General features: G+C 39.1%; 1 protein-coding gene across 7 annotated transcripts in view; it reads right to left on the bottom strand.

Moving 5' to 3' along the window:
* nrxn2b (neurexin 2b) overlaps positions 1 to 17,588 on the bottom strand; it is a 1,247,190-nt gene that overhangs the window by 611,554 nt on the left and 618,048 nt on the right. For all 7 annotated transcript variants that reach the window (XM_038268483.1, XM_038268482.1, XM_038268476.1 and 4 more), the window contains 2 exons: positions 9,883 to 10,002; positions 6,258 to 6,639 (listed from right to left, as the gene is read on the bottom strand). In XM_038268483.1, the coding sequence (XP_038124411.1) occupies positions 6,258 to 6,639; positions 9,883 to 10,002 (502 nt within the window). The remainder of the gene's footprint in view (positions 1 to 6,257; positions 6,640 to 9,882; positions 10,003 to 17,588) is intronic.

The raw sequence follows: 17,588 nt of genomic DNA, 5'->3' as shown, positions 1-17,588 counted from the left end.
TATATATATGTGTATATATATATATATATATATATATATATATATATATATATATATATATATATATATATATATATATATATATGATAAAAAGTATATATAAGAGAAAAAGTTTCTGCCTCACGTGGAACTTACGACATTTGTTAAGGTTTTATTTTGAACTGACCCAAAAATGAAGCTGCCTTCTCCTAAAGCTTGTGTTTTTTTCATAGTAATTGATATAACACACCCTTCTCTGAGTCAAATATGGCGCTCATTTGTATTTCTGAATGAGTTTTTTTTTTCTCTCTCCTTCATCTGAATTCTTTTGTTTTTCCTATTGTCTTTGTGGCAGAAGCAGCTTAAAAGCTTTTGTGTGTATAACAATGCTGACAACCGACCACAAGACACAGAAAAAGACAAAAGAAAACATGCCTTTGTTTGATAGTCTAATTAAGGAGTACCTTTTGTGTTTCTACAATACACAAACCTAACCTGTTTACTCAGTGTTCATCTTTTTGGGTTAGTCTTTTCAGGGCTAAAACTAATGTCAGCCTTCAAAGACTGAATGTTTAACTCAGACTCTCACTGGAATCCCTTTTCAATTCTAGCAGTTTGCTGTAAGAGCAGTGCTTATCGGAGTAAATAAAGTGTTGAACCTAGGAGGCTTAAAGGAAAACCTCCAGTTATGTGCAGCTTTACTTAGAGAGAAATGACTGTAAAAGCCTTTCTATTTCCAGGTCTATTCGGTCCAGCGGGCGATGTGGAGGATCTAGGACTCTGAATAGTACAGAAAGTAAAGTGTTGGCGACAAATTAAATCACAGCTGGTTAATCAAATGTTAATTAGAATGATCAAGTATTTATAACAGTAGAATACCTCTCTGAGTAGACCAGGGGTGTTCAAAGTGCAGCTAGGGGGCCGTTTGTGGCCCTTACTTGAATTTGTGACGACCTTTACCAGGCTTCAAGAATGCCGTAAATATGATTTACGAACCCAGGAGGATGATGTAGATACCTGTTCAGTACAATTTTACTGATATGAAGCCTTTGGAAAATAAACAGACCAGTAATAATCTTAATATACGGTTCAACACAAAAATTTACCAAGTTGTATGCTTTTAAAGGTACACTATGCAACCGGTGTTGATTTTCCAGTGAGGCTCCCTCCAGAGGGCGAAAGTAAAAGTGCACTGTCGTAAATATGCTCAGCTGTTCTCCTGGTTTCTCCGTCAAGCCAGGCGCGGTTGTTTTGAGCTTAGCAGCGAATGACTAACGCTGCGTTCACACTGGATGTAGCTGGCGCGACAGAAGCAGCGAGTTTACATGCAAAGGTCCCGCAGCGCGTTTTGAGCTGCAGGCGCAGCACGTCTGAGCGGCTGCAGCAGCGCGTCGGGTGCGTTTAACGCAGGGAGAGAGACACAGCGCTGATGATCACTGCTCTTAAACAGTTTATTGACGCCTAAATTAACTTAAAAGGCAGAAATCTGCCGGCATAATATGCAGTTTGGATTATTTAGATGAAAAACACCTACCAACTGCCGCGTCGGCGCATCCCTGGTATGTGGGGGTCTGAGCGGCTCCGACAGAAAAAAATATTGAAGGCAGGATAATAATCTGAATGAACTGACTGCACTGATTACGTTTTCAGGTGTATTTTCTCACTTAAACACATATTAAAACTACTTTATTCCCACTGATCACAGCAAATATAGCTGCAAGGCAGAGAAAGGATAGTGAAGCTCCGCCCAACGCGCCTCAGACACACTTTTGCAGCCAGAGCAGCAAAACTGCTTCAGCCGCGCGTCAGTACTAACTGGTACAAGCAGCAAAAATGAAGCAGCAGATGCGATTTTGCTGCTTTTGCTGCGTGAACGTAGCATAACTGCACAAAGATTGCCACTGTGCTTGCAACGAGAATGCTTTTAACTGGGGGGTGTAGCAGTTCTCGCCGTAAAGCAAGACTGACTCTCACGAGACTTCTGAGCCTGTGGGTGCGGGTCGGTGCTCCTGCAGTTGCAAGTGCAGTATTTCCCCCACAGACCACCAGGGCGGCCGAGAATACCTTTGTTCAACCTGAAATGACTCATTTAGTCATCCATAACGTTATGGAACACATTAATTAACTGAAAAATGTTGCATAGTGTCCCTTTAAAGGAAAAGTTCGTTTTTTTACACTTTAAGCCCATTTTCTGTAGTGTCCAGGATGAAATCGAATGATCGACACCAAAAGTTTGACAATTGCTCCTGTCTCTGCTTTTTGGCTCATGCAGAATCCCCCCCTGGCTGCTTTAGAATGGCTTGCATAGAGCATGTCCGATAATGTCCTTAAAACAACCTTAAACGTTCTTTTTTTAAAATATGCTACTCACCGTGTCGTCAGCGCTGTTCAATGACGTTCCAAAAAAAGTTTCGTGAAGAAAAAACTTTCCTGTAGTGTTTTATTTAGCATTTTGTAAATCCCATTGAGTTCTGTAGGAATAGTCAATATTCCGCTGCCACCGGAAACGGAAATGGGGCCTGTTTACACAGTTGTAGTCTTTTCGCTTCACTCTGTGTACTCCGACGTCGAGAATCAAGAATCCACCTTTCGTATTCCATTTTCAGAGTTTTTTAAAGTGTTTAACAGAGACGTTAGCACCTCGACGTCGGAGTACACAGAGTGAAGCGAAAAGACTACAACTGTGTAAACAGGCCCCATTTCCGTTTCCGGTGGCAGCGGAATATTGACTATTCCTACAGAACTCAATGGGATTTACAAAATGCTAAATAAAACACTACAGGAACGTTTTTTCTTTACGAAACTTTTTTTGGAACGTCATTGAACAGCGCTGACGACCCGGTGAGTAGCATATTTAAAAAAAAGAACGTTTAAGGTTGTTTTAAGGACATTATCGGACATGCTCTATGCAAGCCATTCTAAAGCAGCCAGGGGTGGATTCTAAATGAGCCAAAAAGCAGAGACAGGAGCAATTGTCAAACTTTTGGTGTCGATCATTCGATTTCATCCTGGACACTACAGAAAATGGGCTTAAAGTGTAAAAAACCGAACTTCTCCTTTAACTTAATTTAATTACCTTTAATTATTTTAATCACATTTAATTTGACAGTTAAAAGGACCATATATTTAGATCTATTTCTTAATCTCGGCTAAAAAATAGAGTGAGTCATACAAAAAAAAAACCCAACATAATTTAGATAATGAAGTTGCACACTTTAGGCTATTATTTGCTTTTTTTAACATACAAACCTAACAATCTGTTCATGTTTTGGATCTACATGAGTCCACAGGACTATTTCCCACCAAAATCAGATGGCTGTGCTTATTATACTCAAATATTGCAAACATAATGTAATGTTGAGCAGGTTACACTACTGGTGTAGCCCAAACCGACACAAAAAATGTTGACTCTTAATTTTATTCCAAACCAAAAAAACATATATATATATATATATATATATATATATATATATATATATGATTTTATGAATTAAAATAATTTCAAATAAAACTAGTAACTAAAGTGAGTATTAAATATTATAATTTTTTTCAGTATAAATATAAGTTCTTCTAAATATTCATTCTTCTAAAAATACGTTTAGGGTCAGTTTCAAGATAGAAGTTGAATCCAGCCTCAGTTTTAATTGTATCCCAGCACCTAATACGTACGCTATCAGGATTAGTCCAGTGATTACCTCCATCCATCTTTTCTTTAAGTCTTACCAGCTGTTGTGTCCCTCTGCTAAATAAAATCCGCCTGATAACATGCTGCTATCACCGCCACTTTTCACCATGAAGTCACTATGTTCAACGGATGTGTACTGTGTGTACTGTGTTTTTTAAATGTTAGTCCCATCTGCACAGAGCACTTTCTTCCACAGGCATTCTGTTTCCTCCACAATTTGACAAAAAACAACTGTGAAGAACTTTTTTAGTGTGCTCTTTCATTCAGAACCTTATTTTTGCCACTCTTCCATTAAGAAAATATGTGTGTAGTGGATGGCTAACTGTTGTCCCCTCCAAAGTTACCTAATACCTCTTAGCAGCTCTCAACGGGGCTAGTCTTCTGGGTTTTTAGTTATGTCACTTTTTCCATTTTCAAATAAATGATTAAAACATGTATGTAGAGTGTACCCCCCAAGCATTTGTTCAGTTTGTACCATTGGTTTTCTGAAAGAAACCAATAAAGCCTTTACTGATCAGCTAAAGGGACAATGCTTAAAGTTAAAAAACAATCCACTGGACTTTGTTTCCAAGTTTGAAGACATTTTGCTTCCCATCCAGGAAGTTTTTTAAATTCAAAATGTCAGAAATACAGTGGAGTTCAAGGCTCTATACTGTAGCGCAAAAACTTGTTTTGGCTTAGAAATTATGCAAATTTAAACGGACAGGCAAATCCACCCCTTTGCAATTGGGGTCGTTTGGGTTCTATTGTTAGCCTGCAATGCCCCATACCCGTCGATGCCTCTGAAGAGGGTCCCAAAGGGAATTGTTGGCCTGGCTGAACAGGCGAGGTATTCTGTTCCCCTGCAAGGAGGTGGGGCTTGGGATGATAGCCGGAAGGAATCAACTCAAATGCTGTGTTTTAGGTTTTGAAGTCCACCCCCTCTGTTTAAGGTTGCTTTTTCTTTCTTAACATACCGTAGATGGCTTCCTTCACGCCCCTCTCAAACCACCTATTTCCTTTGTCGAAATGTGAACATTCTGTTCCTCAAAAGAATGTCATATGTCCATACGGTGTAGATTTACCGTCGAGTCTTGTCCCGAGGAGGTCGCTCTTCTGTGTTGGGCCATACTTCTTGGAAACAAAGACTGGAATGTTTTTTAACTTTTTAAAAATGACTATGATCTGGATCACTGAGAATCTTCACCAGCATATGGATAGCGTTTAGCATTTTACCTTTTTATATTAACTAGTGTTGTGGGGGATGAAAAATGCACACAGATGACCTTGGATCATTCTACTTGCTGTTGAAATTGATCTCCTATACTCTTTACCCCATGAGAGGTAAGACTGGGCTCTAAAATGGACATGGAGGTTACAGGCTTTATGATAGACTGGTAAGATAATTTATTAGGACACTTGTTTATTTTGGCGTTACGTTAAAAAATGGCAGTGTTATCCAGCAACTAGTTTGCCCTCCCAGCTGAGACGGCTAGTTTTTTGGTTAAGCCGGGCATACACTGCGATATTTTCAATCCTTGCATACAGCTACAGCTCAAACTATATGACGAAACTGCAGGGTTTAAAAGTTCACATCTTACCATGCACGTTCTCACACTGTACGACCCAACGTTCTGATGTGACCTTACATGGGGCGACTGTATTTCAAAAATGTTGGATTTTCTCCTGACCTTACGATTCCTGATCGGGAGGTGGTCCTGCTAGGCTATTCGCCCCATGTTACCCTCTGTATACTTAACGTCAAACGATCAGGCTGAAAGTCGGCCTGATCCAAAAATTCTCTCCCGATTGGAGAATCTGCCCGAAAAGAACAACAAATTATGCAGTGTATACCTGGCTTTAGCCAACACAGGATGAGCTTCCTTAACAGTTGCTGTTATTCCTCACTGGCGCAATAACAGCGGGCTTACGTCAGCTTTTTGCAGAAATATTTTCCATGTGACTCAACAGTTATTTAATTGTAGCTAATTTGTCAAAGGTCACAGGGTTGAAGTTTCCTCTACTCAGGAAGATGAGACCAAAGTAATAACAGTTTTCTTGTAAGGCTTAAATGACCAGCGTTATAAGCTTTGTAACATATTTCAGGAAATTACCACGTTTAACATTACTTAGACTTGTGATACATGATCAATTAGCTGAAAATATTAATAAAACAAGAGAAGGCAAATAATTTATAGGGATCAATAAAAAGTAGGATTATATATCTTTCTGTCCCGCATCACCTGATGGGACCGTTGGACTTGTGCTGGATGTTGACATTGTCACATTTATGACACTATGCAGTTTCTAAAGGAGTTATTATACCCTTAGGAGCAAAGCATCAGTTTTGTTTGCAATTCATTTAGCAAACCACTAGATGGGAGTGTATTTTACACACTGCGGCTTAAAATTCACACAATTGGTGGTCTTTGACACTATTTTATTCAACAATTATATGTGCCTTTTATAGTTTTTCAAGAAACTATATGTATTACGTTTCAACTGAGAGTATATTACACATTAAAAATGTAATGCAAATATCTTTTTCAATGCAGAGAAACCTTAATGGACCTAAGAAATTTATTTTTTGGAAGTTAGCAGAATAGAAACTCACCCCTTCACTAGTTCCACAACTATGAAGTCATTCCCATCTCCAGAGTTGAAGAGCATGAGGCCATCCGGCGTGGTGGTTTTAAACTGAAAGAACAGGTGCATGGAGGCATAGGCTTGTAAGGTGGCTAAAGCTAAGTAGCTGCCTTTTGTCCGAAACGTCACAGGATCTGCGATGATGTGACGCATTCCGAATCGGGCGTTCAGCTCGCAGTAGGAGATGTCTCCGTTTTTACACTGGTCCAGATATGGAATACTATTGAAAGTAAGGCCCTGTAGATGGCCAATGAAGTTTGAGGGCACCACGGAAATAAAGCGGCGCTCTGTCATGATGCCTGTCTCGATGTTGTGGAACTCAAGGCGTGTGTGGGCACCGGTCATCTGGCCTGGAAACACAAAAATACTCTACATCAGCTTAGGTTTTATTACAGTTTAAAACATTTTTACCTCCTTGCAAATGTCAATAAGTTGTCCAACTTTGATAAATAAAAAAAGAAACAATATTAAAATACACAGACTAAATATAATAAGCAAATATATTTTTAAAAGGTTTTAAAACAACAATCTGATTACTGCCAGTGCTGTCAAATCAAGAAATCCAGGTTGCCTTCGCTGATTAGCGGCCTGCCAAGAACATTCAGTACACCAAGATATATCAATAAGAGAAAAACTGAAACTAAACAAAAACATTTTGAGGCTTTGAGGCACCATTGAACCACAATAAAAGTCATAACCACTAATAGAGACACCACTGAGCACTGGTGAACCTTCTGAGGCTTTGCTTCCAAATTGCATCAAGATGAAATTGACATCACATCCTAAAGGAACCTGAAAATGCACCTAAAGCAACACAGGCCTCAATTGATTCGGCTAAAGTCAGAATTTGTGACTCAATGATAACCAAGAAATATAAGCAAGAAGATGTCAAAAAGGAGGAATGATGCAAACTCTTATTTGGTTATCTGGTAGTCTAGGGCTGCTTTAGAGCACTTAAAACAGGGGTGTCAAAGTCGTTCCAGAAAGGGCCGTGTAGCTGCTGCAGTAGCACACCAGACTCCATTCATCTCATCAAGGTGAGTCTAGTCTTAACCTGATGACTTGATGGGATGAATGGAGTCTGGTGTGCTACTGCTTGGGTGGAAAGAAAACCAGCAGCCACACGGCCCTTTCTGGAATGACTTTGACACCCCTGACTTAAAATGTCGTCAGTCTTACATGAATAGCCATTCATCTGAACACAAGAAAATTCCCTAATTTTCCCATAATGTAATGAAAAAAATATTTTGCTTTTTTATTTTATATGGTTAAACTCCAGATATTGTTGGATGAAAAAAAATATTGTTTTTGGTGGGGGGTGGGGGGTACATTTAATGATTTTACAGTAACTGTTATGTCAAACTTATCTTTGTAAGTTGTGTTGCTAATGTTCAACTGAGTGCCTTACCTCTCAAAAGCAGTTATTAAGATAACTTCAACTGTAAAATGTCAAAAAGACGAATCCTGCGTGCTGCTATTTCAGCAGAGTCAGGAGGGGTTGGGTTTTTTGGGGATGAATGGGTAGACTGGACCCTTTATTTTATTTGTATGTTTGCTGTTTGTAAGCTTATCGTTTCTTTGTGCACCACTAATTTAATGGTGTTAGGTAGGCTTACAACTGACGTTTGGTGTGCCAAGGAATACAGGCTAATTTTATTTGCATTATTGTGTCTAATAAGTGGATATGGCTAATAATAGTACAAATTACGCAGGCTCGGCCGTAAGATTTATATCTTGGAATTTTAAAGGCCTCAACGGTCCTGTAAAAAGAGGTAGAATATTCTCTAATATTAAAAACCTAAAAACAGATATTGCTTTTCTCCAGGAAACGCATTTAAATAACTCAGACCAATTGCGCTTAAAGAAACACTGGGTGGGCCAAATATTTCATTCTAGTTTTAACAGCAAAGCAAGAGGTACAGCAATAATAATGCACAAAAAAAATTCAGTTTAATGCTTCCAGTGTCATATCTGACCCACAGGGCCGGTATATAATAGTAGCAGGGACACTCTATCAGACACCCGTCTTAATGGTAAATATTTATGCTCCCAACTGGGATGATGTAGGATTTGCGCAAAGAGTTGTGTCTCAGCAAATGTCAAAATGTATTGATTATACAAATTAAACAACAACAGGGTGTCATCAGTCAAAGGCTTTGCCATATCCGGTGAAAGACTGACAGCCACAGAAGATCCTTGGTGCCTACAGTTATCAAGATAATAACTTATTGTTAAATAAATTCCATATGAGTTGCTACAGAAACAGCAATTCAAAATGGTCCTTCCCAGTCAAATGGCAGCCGAATGGCAACAGACTCCCCTCAAACTTCCAACCACTGGAGTAACCCCCTCTGGCATATTTTTTTGCACCGACTCCACCCTTTCACTGAATTACAGGGTCTGACCAGGAGATGATGCTTCACTTTAAATCTTAATGTCAAGGAAATTGGGGAAATTTTAAATGGCTACTGTTGTATGGGGAGTGGTGGCCTAGTGGTTAGGGTACAGGGCTCGGAATCCTGAAGTTGAGAGTTTGAAACCCACTGCCACACTGACCTTAGGCAATTTCTCACCTCTGCAGTGCAGTGCCCTGCCCTGGGCGCTGCACAGTGGCAGCTCACTGCTCTCCAAAGGGGATGGATTTAAAGCAGAGAGTATTATATTAGTTTATATCTATAATATCATATTTATTTATAATAGTAAATTTCCCTTTGAAAAAAAAGGAACTGAATAATAACTAAATAAATTGAATTTCATATATTAAATCTATAATTGTGACTGTCACAAAAAGCAAACATACCCTAATAAAAGAGAATAAGTTTTTTAAGTGCTTTCCTTAATTATAAATGTTTACCTCTAACTTTACATGTTGTGATAAATATTTTTTATCTATTTAAGCGTTTACTGGATTTAAGACATCTCTAATTGATTAGCTTTTGTTTTCTATCTCTTAATAGACGCCTGTTGGGGTATATTATCCAATCATGGTGCAGAAAATCTCTTTTTATGGCTTTATGAGTGAGCTGTGGAGTAATTCAGCAGGTAGTTTTTCCTCCACGTCAAATGGTTTCTGAACCAGTCAGGACTTCACAGGGTCACTTCTTGCCCCCGGCGCCGAACACGCACATTTCTTCCCTTCATAGCTCCCACCTCTTTCTTTCTTTTTTTGTTTTTCGTTGTTTTTGTCCATCAATTTTTTCACCTAGGGCCAAATACTGTGAGTTTATGTGACTCTCCCTTCTCTCAGTTATCAGCAAAAAATAATCCACTGTTCTCTTTTTTGCAGCGTCTACCTCATCAAAAGTTCTACTGTAACACATTTTTTAGTTTATTCTAAAAAAAATCTTATTTTCATCACTTTATGGTCAAATTATAAAGAACAACCACAGCAAAGTCGATGTGGGATGTGCTAAAGGCTGTGACTGTAGAAGGGGATTGATATTTACTCTATGAAGTTTCATGGAACAGTTACCCAAATGTTAGCAAGACTTTGACATTTAGGAAATATCACATTTTAGTTTCTCTATTAATACTCCTAAATACCATTTTTTACAACAATGGATCAAGGGATCTGTGTCCCAAACACAGCCCACCTTCAACTGTGACATTATCCACCGACAGCTGCAGGCTCTTGCCTCGTCGCACCACCTTCACCGTGTGCCACTCGTTGTCATTCAGTTTCTGCCCTGCGAACAGTGTCTCGGGTCCTTTGCCTGTGGGAGGAGAGATTTGAGTCACAAACAACCAGTGGAAATGATGTGAACCCTAATCCACACACATACAGACACTCTCCCTGGAACAAACACACATACACAGAGGATTTGCTCAAGGTAGGTGGTGTTAAGAAAACCTGCATGTTTGCAACACACATTAACATTAACAACCCGAAATAGCTGAAACGTTTAGATTTTTTGAGACCTACCGTTTAATCTCAATCATCTTGAAGCATAAATGTTGCAGTATCAGTCATTTTATATTTGGCTTTTTCGAGTGGAAGGAGCAATGGAATCATATTAGACATTAGGGGTGTAAATAATAATCGTTTTGTATCGATGCATCTATCCAAAAGCCGACGATCCGATGCATCGACACGTCCGCAAGATAATCGATTCATGTTTTTTTTTTTCCTCCGGTCTATTTTTATCCATTCGCTCCTGGGCGTAATCCTCCTCCCGTGCTGCGGTGGCGCTAAACCTATTTTGCCCTCCTACCTCGCTTCCAGGTTATACTCCTGCAGCAGTGTGTTGCAGCAAGCTTGACACAGACATTTTTAAATTATGCTCAATATTGAAGCGTGATCTGTGCTACACACTGTGGGTCTAGATACGGCTGAGGCGGCGAGGAAGTGGGGGCAAGTTTAGTCAGACGACGGAGGGACATGAGGGCCAAAAAGAGCGGAGATCCAGGTGGAAAAAGGGTCCCAGCGTTCTCGTGCACCTCGCTCTTCTAGCGGGTCAAACTTCACGAGTTGTTTTCCGCAATTTCGTTCATAAAAACAAAACAAGCTGGCCTCTGTGGCACTGTTTGCGGTCATCTACAATTTGGGAGAGGAGCAGAGGAGCGTCTCTCAAGGGGGCGGGGACGTCGGCACTCTGGAGCCGAGGTATTGCATTGCACTCATTGCACTGAAATAGTGCAGTATTTTTGCAGTATTTTTTGGTGCAACTTTTTTACTTCTGTAATTTGCTGTTGTTTCTAAAAAAAAAATGCATAACGATATTACAGCTTTCATTGATTTATTTCAAAATGGAAACTTTGTTTAGCCTGTAAGGTGTAAAAAAAAAAAAAATAATAATAATAAAAATTTTTTTACTGAATAATCGATTAATCGAATCGAATCGTGGTGTATTCTTGAGTATCGAAAATAATCGAATCGTTGGATTAGGAAATCGATACTGAATCGAATCGCCATGATGGATGTGATTTACACCCCTAGTAGACATGTATAAATCCCTTTAACAACCCCCCCTTCCAGAGATATAGACAGGTATCGGGCGTTCATCCGTTTCAACTTGCATGTTTTCTAAAAAAACAACAACAATGCTTTGTTGGATAACTCTGTATATGCTGGAACTAATGCTGTTTTTGACATTTTCAATTGAAAAAGCTTCCTTTAAGGGAAACGAAACTAATTCAAACTTGTAAACAAAGTCCAGTGGATTTTTTTTTTTTTACATTTTTGGAATGACTATGACCTGGGAGACTAAGAATCTTCACTATAGCATAGAAATGTATAAACAATCCCTTTTGTTCTGCCTACCATACTATAACAGACCTCTGACATGCCTTATTTTCTAAACTATTCAACAGTTAGTTATCAAAACAGACTTCATAGGAGAAGTATATATTTTAAATACTAATTACAAAACAGCGAAAAACTGTCATTTTTAAGTTTTAATGGATTTACATAAATATTGTTTGAAAGATGTTGCCATTTTAATGCTGCAGTGCATTATGGTTCATGGTATTTTATATTTGATGTCTTATTGATGGAAAAAACTAAAATATTCTGAAATTATCATATTTTTTTTCTGTTGAGTTTCTAGGGATTTTATAAATATGATCAAAAATGACTCCTTGTTTTGGTTTTTGATCAGTCAGAGACAAATTCATGATCTTCCTTTATATAAGAAATTATTCAGTTATGCACCAAACTAGTAATTTAGTAGTTTTATTTATTTTGGGGAAAGCATGCCATTTTGAAGTCTCGCTTTTCTTCATGTTATATTCTTGTCTTATCAGTTATCTAGATGTATTTCACAACATATTGGGGTTTGTATTAATGCCTTTCGAATGGAAGGAAACAGTAAGAAACACTCAGCTTTTCTCTTATCGCAAGTATGTCAAACATACTTGAGAGATTCAGTTATGGGATGATAAGGGAGCAGAGCTGCAAGTAAATGTTTGGTTGTAAGATCTCCCTCTTTGTTGTGTTGTTTATCTTTTAAAGATGCAGTTCATGTTTGAGGGAATATTGTAGGTTATGTCGGATTTCAAAGATAAAGTTTGTTTTTTATGAACTGCTGGACTGGATGTGAATCATATGCATTGAACCAATATAAAATAGATCCTTTCCATCATAACAATGTAAGTATCCCTCCGAGGTGTGATTCCCATCTTGTTTACATTCAGGCATCAGGTGGACATATGGAACGGCTTGTTAATTGGAAAGAAAACTGAGCAAGATGAGATGAAATAGGCGTACAAACTGGCAAATGGACAAAAAGTGCAGCAGCCCTTTGTTCATCAAACTAAAACAGAGAACAGCTGGAGGGCAAGATCAAAAAATTCAAAAGCTCTGTCTTTAAACTGCTCACTGTTTCTGCCATTTTGATTCTATACATCAAACATCACCCTCCTTGGCTCTACAACATATCAATTCCACCAGTGAAGGAGACCACTTCATGCTGCGGCAGATGGTGTTGCCGAGACGCTTATTAGAGAAATATTTGTATTAGCAGGGAACAGGCTATTTATACACAGTGAACAACAAAGCTCGATTGCATCAGCGAGAGAGTGACAGTGCCAAGAATGGCTGATTTTAATTAAAACAACAGTCATGGATCCATTCTCCAGTGCTGAATGATAAGCTAATGTGATTTCCCACAAAGGCCGAGGCAGCAGCTGGCAAACGCTTCAGCTGGAGTTTAAAGATTTCAAGTCGACATAAAAAAGGGAAATATAGAAAACGACACTGAGAGAAAAATCATTCAACACATGGCTTTAGAAGCTGGAGGCCAAACATTAGTGCATGTGCACATTGTCCTAGCATTGAGGTGATGAAGGTAATAAGTAATGAAAGAAAAGTAGGAACATTTTGTAAAGAGCAATACACTAAACAGAAACTTCCACTTCAATAGCTACGGGGCAGTCTAAAATAGCATGTTGCTCGGGGGTACCAGTCACTTCCATTAAGCTTTTCTCTGTATCGCCCACAATGGTAGGAGAGTTGTGGAGTGGAGAGATAGTCCAGTTTGTTTTCTTAATAAAGATGTTAAGTTGGGAGATTCTATCTTTCTTAAAGTAGTGATTTGTTGTTATAGAAGCAATATTTGAAACCTCAGCCCAGTTCCAGGGTCAGTGGCTGTTTTCCGGTTGGTTAGCCAGGGAAAGCCTGAGAGTATTACAGCCACCGCTTGAGTGGATGATATACTGGAGTCTGCCGATATATGATTGTCCCATCACATTGATGTGAAGGTATTTAGTATATGAGGAGAGGGGAGGAGGGAAATCCTGTCAAATGATAAAAAACATACCACAACCAGCATGAGGATTGTTTTCTATTTACTGCTCTAACCAAGGTTCGTACGGATGCTGGAAATCCTCGAAAATGCTTGCATTTTGAAGTTGTGTTTTCAAGGTTTGAAAAGTGCTTATATTTTGGATGAAATGCTTGAAAATGCTTGAAATAACTATTTCTTTCGCAACAAATACCTATCTAACTGAATCGTGTGTTTATTAAATGGAGAAATAAAATGTTGGAGAGCCCGAAAATGAAACCTGCTCGCTTATGCGTGACTGCGATCTGCCAGTCTATTTCCATGTGTGACTCCGCCCCCATGAAACCACTACTGCACCATGCCGGGAGGTTGTCGTTTCAATGAAGTTGGCTGGAAGATGAAAAATACAAATTATGGATTAAACGGGGACAAACCCCAAGAGTTGCCTCTTGTAAAGTCTGCAAAAAAGGTGTACAGCTTTTCACAATGGGTGAGTCTGCGCTCTCGAGTCACATGAAGGGTAAGTCATAGACTTTTTTTGTAAGCCAACTGAAGTAGCCTAGTACACGTTAACCTTAGCGCCTATTTGTTTACGCTAGTAACTGCTAGCTAGGAATTCACAGGCTAAGTTACTGAGTGACTGAGAGTACGGTCTGAAAATGTAATGTTATTATTGCAGTGTTTCCCACACACTATCTTGCCTCGCCAAACTCATGCTACCGCCTCGCCAACGTTCCAAAAAAAAACAAACAAAAATGACGGTCAATGAGCTGAATCTGATTGACTGTCTACCTCAAAGACGAATGTTTGCATTTTTATATTTTCAATAAATTAATTGAAAGTGAAGTGAACCTGTTGAGTGATTTTGTTGAGTGACATTGGCCGTTTCTCAATTCGACGAGTACGTACTCGCGTTCTCGTCAAGTCCGTTCTTGGCGAGAACGCAGGAAGATTGGACTTGAAGAGAATGCGAGCACGCAAGAATGTATGTGTATTGGAACAGAAGGGTACTTGTGATGTCATCACATGCAACGTTCTTTAGCATTTCTTTAACAGTCAAAACTATTTATTCCCTACACATAACATTTTGAAAACAATGTTTTTAATTTCTAAAGCTTAAAAAAACATTTAAAAAAATTACCGAACCCTGGGTATAAAACCAGCAATGGCGGGAATTTCTTTGTTGGGAGTTGTCAGAACGAGCGGTAGTTCACACATAACTAGACCGAGAGAAGTGCACTACAGACGGGGTAACATTAGCCCTGGCTGCGGTTACCCTCGGAGGTCTGCTGGTCACTCTGGTCCGCTCAACGTCGGGCTTGTAAGCGCTGTCTCGAATCAAGCTGCGGCCGCGGGGCATTCTGGGGAAGCGGTCAGTCTGAAGAACGCACAAGTCTGCTCTGATGCATGCTCGATAAAGAGGGCGGGGCGAGAACAACATCCGGGGATTTGGTGCGTTCTCGATCTAGCGTTCTCGAGAATTGGAATGGTACTCGGGCTGAGGCTGATGACGTGTCACGAATACACGAGCACACGAGAACGCTCAAGAACGCATATTGAGAAACGTGCCTTGTCTCAGGCAGGTTAGATATCAAGCAACGTCTACTTAGACTCTGATGCATTTTGAAAAATTAAAACTTGTGTTTTGCTTCAATATCTGATCCTTCTGCTAACACAATTTTGGTTGTTTATAGCATCTCTTTTAATGCGATAAAATCACTAAATAATGATTTTGACTATGTATTGGTATGTAATTTACGGTGGTGTAAGGTGCTGGAAAAAGTTTTAAAATGGATCTTGAAAGTGCTTGAAAAGTGCTTGATTTTGACTTTGGAAAAGGTGTACGAACCCTGTGTAACATTTTAATGGTATAATTTTTTTTTTTTTTTCCAAAGGTGTTTTATGTTCGGCCTCATGGAACTGCAAAGACAGATCATACCTTATGTGAAGTGACTATTTAGCCAATATGTGTGTTAGTGATTGGTTGAGTTGCTATATGCTTTACTGCAGGGGTAACCAATTAAAAATCAGCAAGGGCCGAATAAAGAAAATCAACAACTATAACAACAATTATAATCTGTTACTTTAAACAGAATTTGACACTGAAATAAAATTAGGTTTTTATGCATCCATGTTATACATTGAAATTTGAAATAAAAAAAATATAAGTGTTTTCCTGATTCAAATATTTTATAAAACACCTGAAATTACCATTTGATGTTACCGGTATTATTTTTTTTTTGTTTCTTTTTTTATGGCTTAATGTGAGAAGTGGGCTCTAGGCTGCCCTGCAAGGTTTTTAAACCTGGGTTTGATTGGCGACAAAGCCATTCTCAAGCACAAATCAAGATCATTATTCTTTAGTTGGATCTTTAGTTTTGAGTTTTAGTTTTGATTATGTTCATGGTGGAGAATCCTGCTTTACAGCAGTAGGTTAAGCCAAACATACTTTTCTTTTTCTCATCGTCTTCTCCTTCTTTCCCATCAATTGCCTGCCACAGGTTTGCCTGCTGTTTTTAAAAGTAGCTAGCAGCGACCCAGACTGACAGCTCATTGGCTAATCTGTATCACATGTAGCCTGGTCCCAGACGCTCCGGAGGGCTTTACCATGTTAACCGGAGAAGCGGCGCAAGTGACGTTAGACACTGACATCGGACAACATGTGGTGATTTATAAATGTTAGCAGGTGGGTCCACTAATCCGTGACCTCAGTGTAAAGAAGGGTCTTCAACATGGCCAAAATTGATCTTGTTTTGAGATTGATATACAAAGCAATAGCAGATTCCATCAGATTATCTTATTTTGAGAAGATTCTCCTCAAAATAAGTGCAATAATCTGCCAGTGCAATAAGACAACTGCACTTGGTAAGACTTCTAATAATCTCCTTATAGATTTTTTATATATTCTCCCTGTCAGCCTGCACTACATCCACAATTCGCTTAACCGTATACAACCTCCAAATCAAAAACCTCTGGCTAAAAGTGCTTTAAATGGTGGGTATATCAAAAAAAAAAAAGGAGAAGGTCCCTATATAAATTTATTCTACTTACCTTCTAAAATTACCATGCATCAAATCATGGTCTCTTATCATGTCCGTAAAGTCAACATGATTGAAGAATTCTAAATATTTGTACACAGGCTTAAATTCAAGCTATTAACTGGTTCAGTCATCAGTGAATGCCTTCAAACCACATATTGACAAAAGCAGCTGGTGTTTTATCTCTGTCAGTGAAGCGAAGCCTTAAATCACCGCACAGGTAACCCTGCAAGCAAGTAAACCAAAGATGTGTGACTCACGGTTCAATGAGCCACTAACCCTTTAATACAGCTCCTGGCTTAGAAATTATTTATTGCATAAAACAGTAAAGGGGCACATCATCTTTTTTTTTATTTTTTAACAAAGGATCTGGCAGTTATTAAATGCAATTAATTCTCATCATGCCACTTGTATCCTCTCATTTCGTTACAGGCATCAGCAGGGCAAAGAGCTATAATCAGCTTAACGGAAGCTTCCCATCTCCTCATTTGCTCTTTGGTTTGTATTTCATTTGCTCACATGTTCTTTCCCCCCCTTCACACTCCAAAAAATCTACCCTGAATGAGACCTGAAGAGAAGTCAACATTTCTTTACTGGTGTACAAACAGACTGTCGATTACTTTGATTGACTGTGTCAGCACACCATAAATGAGAGGTGTGATCTTTGCAGGTACTTGCATAATTATGCGCTGCCATCCATCATCGGTTGCTGTGCTTTCTTTGTAAACAACTTGATTAATGCGACTGGATCAATAGAGCACGAACCCGCAGCCAATGGCTGCAGGTTGTTGCCATCAGTCTCTATTGAGGCTGTGGGGCTGCCAGCAGGGAGTACTTGAGTGCAGTTTTATGATTTTTTTTTTTGAACTCTAATCAAAACAACTTGAGGGTGGGGAGCTGATCATCAGTCTGCTGTGGGCTAATGATAGCAACATTTCTAGCACGACAAATCAAGAAATGAAAGAGGGAAATCGTTGCTCGTCTCCCCCTTCTAGGAGATTTCACAGAGATCGAGATATCTCTCTTCCTAGGAGATCCCAA

The sequence above is a fragment of the Cyprinodon tularosa genome, unplaced genomic scaffold, assembly GCF_016077235.1.
Source record: "Cyprinodon tularosa strain WSP-4 unplaced genomic scaffold, ASM1607723v1 ctg70, whole genome shotgun sequence".
In the NCBI taxonomy this organism is placed as follows: Eukaryota; Metazoa; Chordata; class Actinopteri; order Cyprinodontiformes; family Cyprinodontidae; genus Cyprinodon; species Cyprinodon tularosa.
The sequence above is the reverse complement of the archived record's forward strand: the minus strand, read 5'-3'. Positions and strand labels throughout refer to the sequence as shown.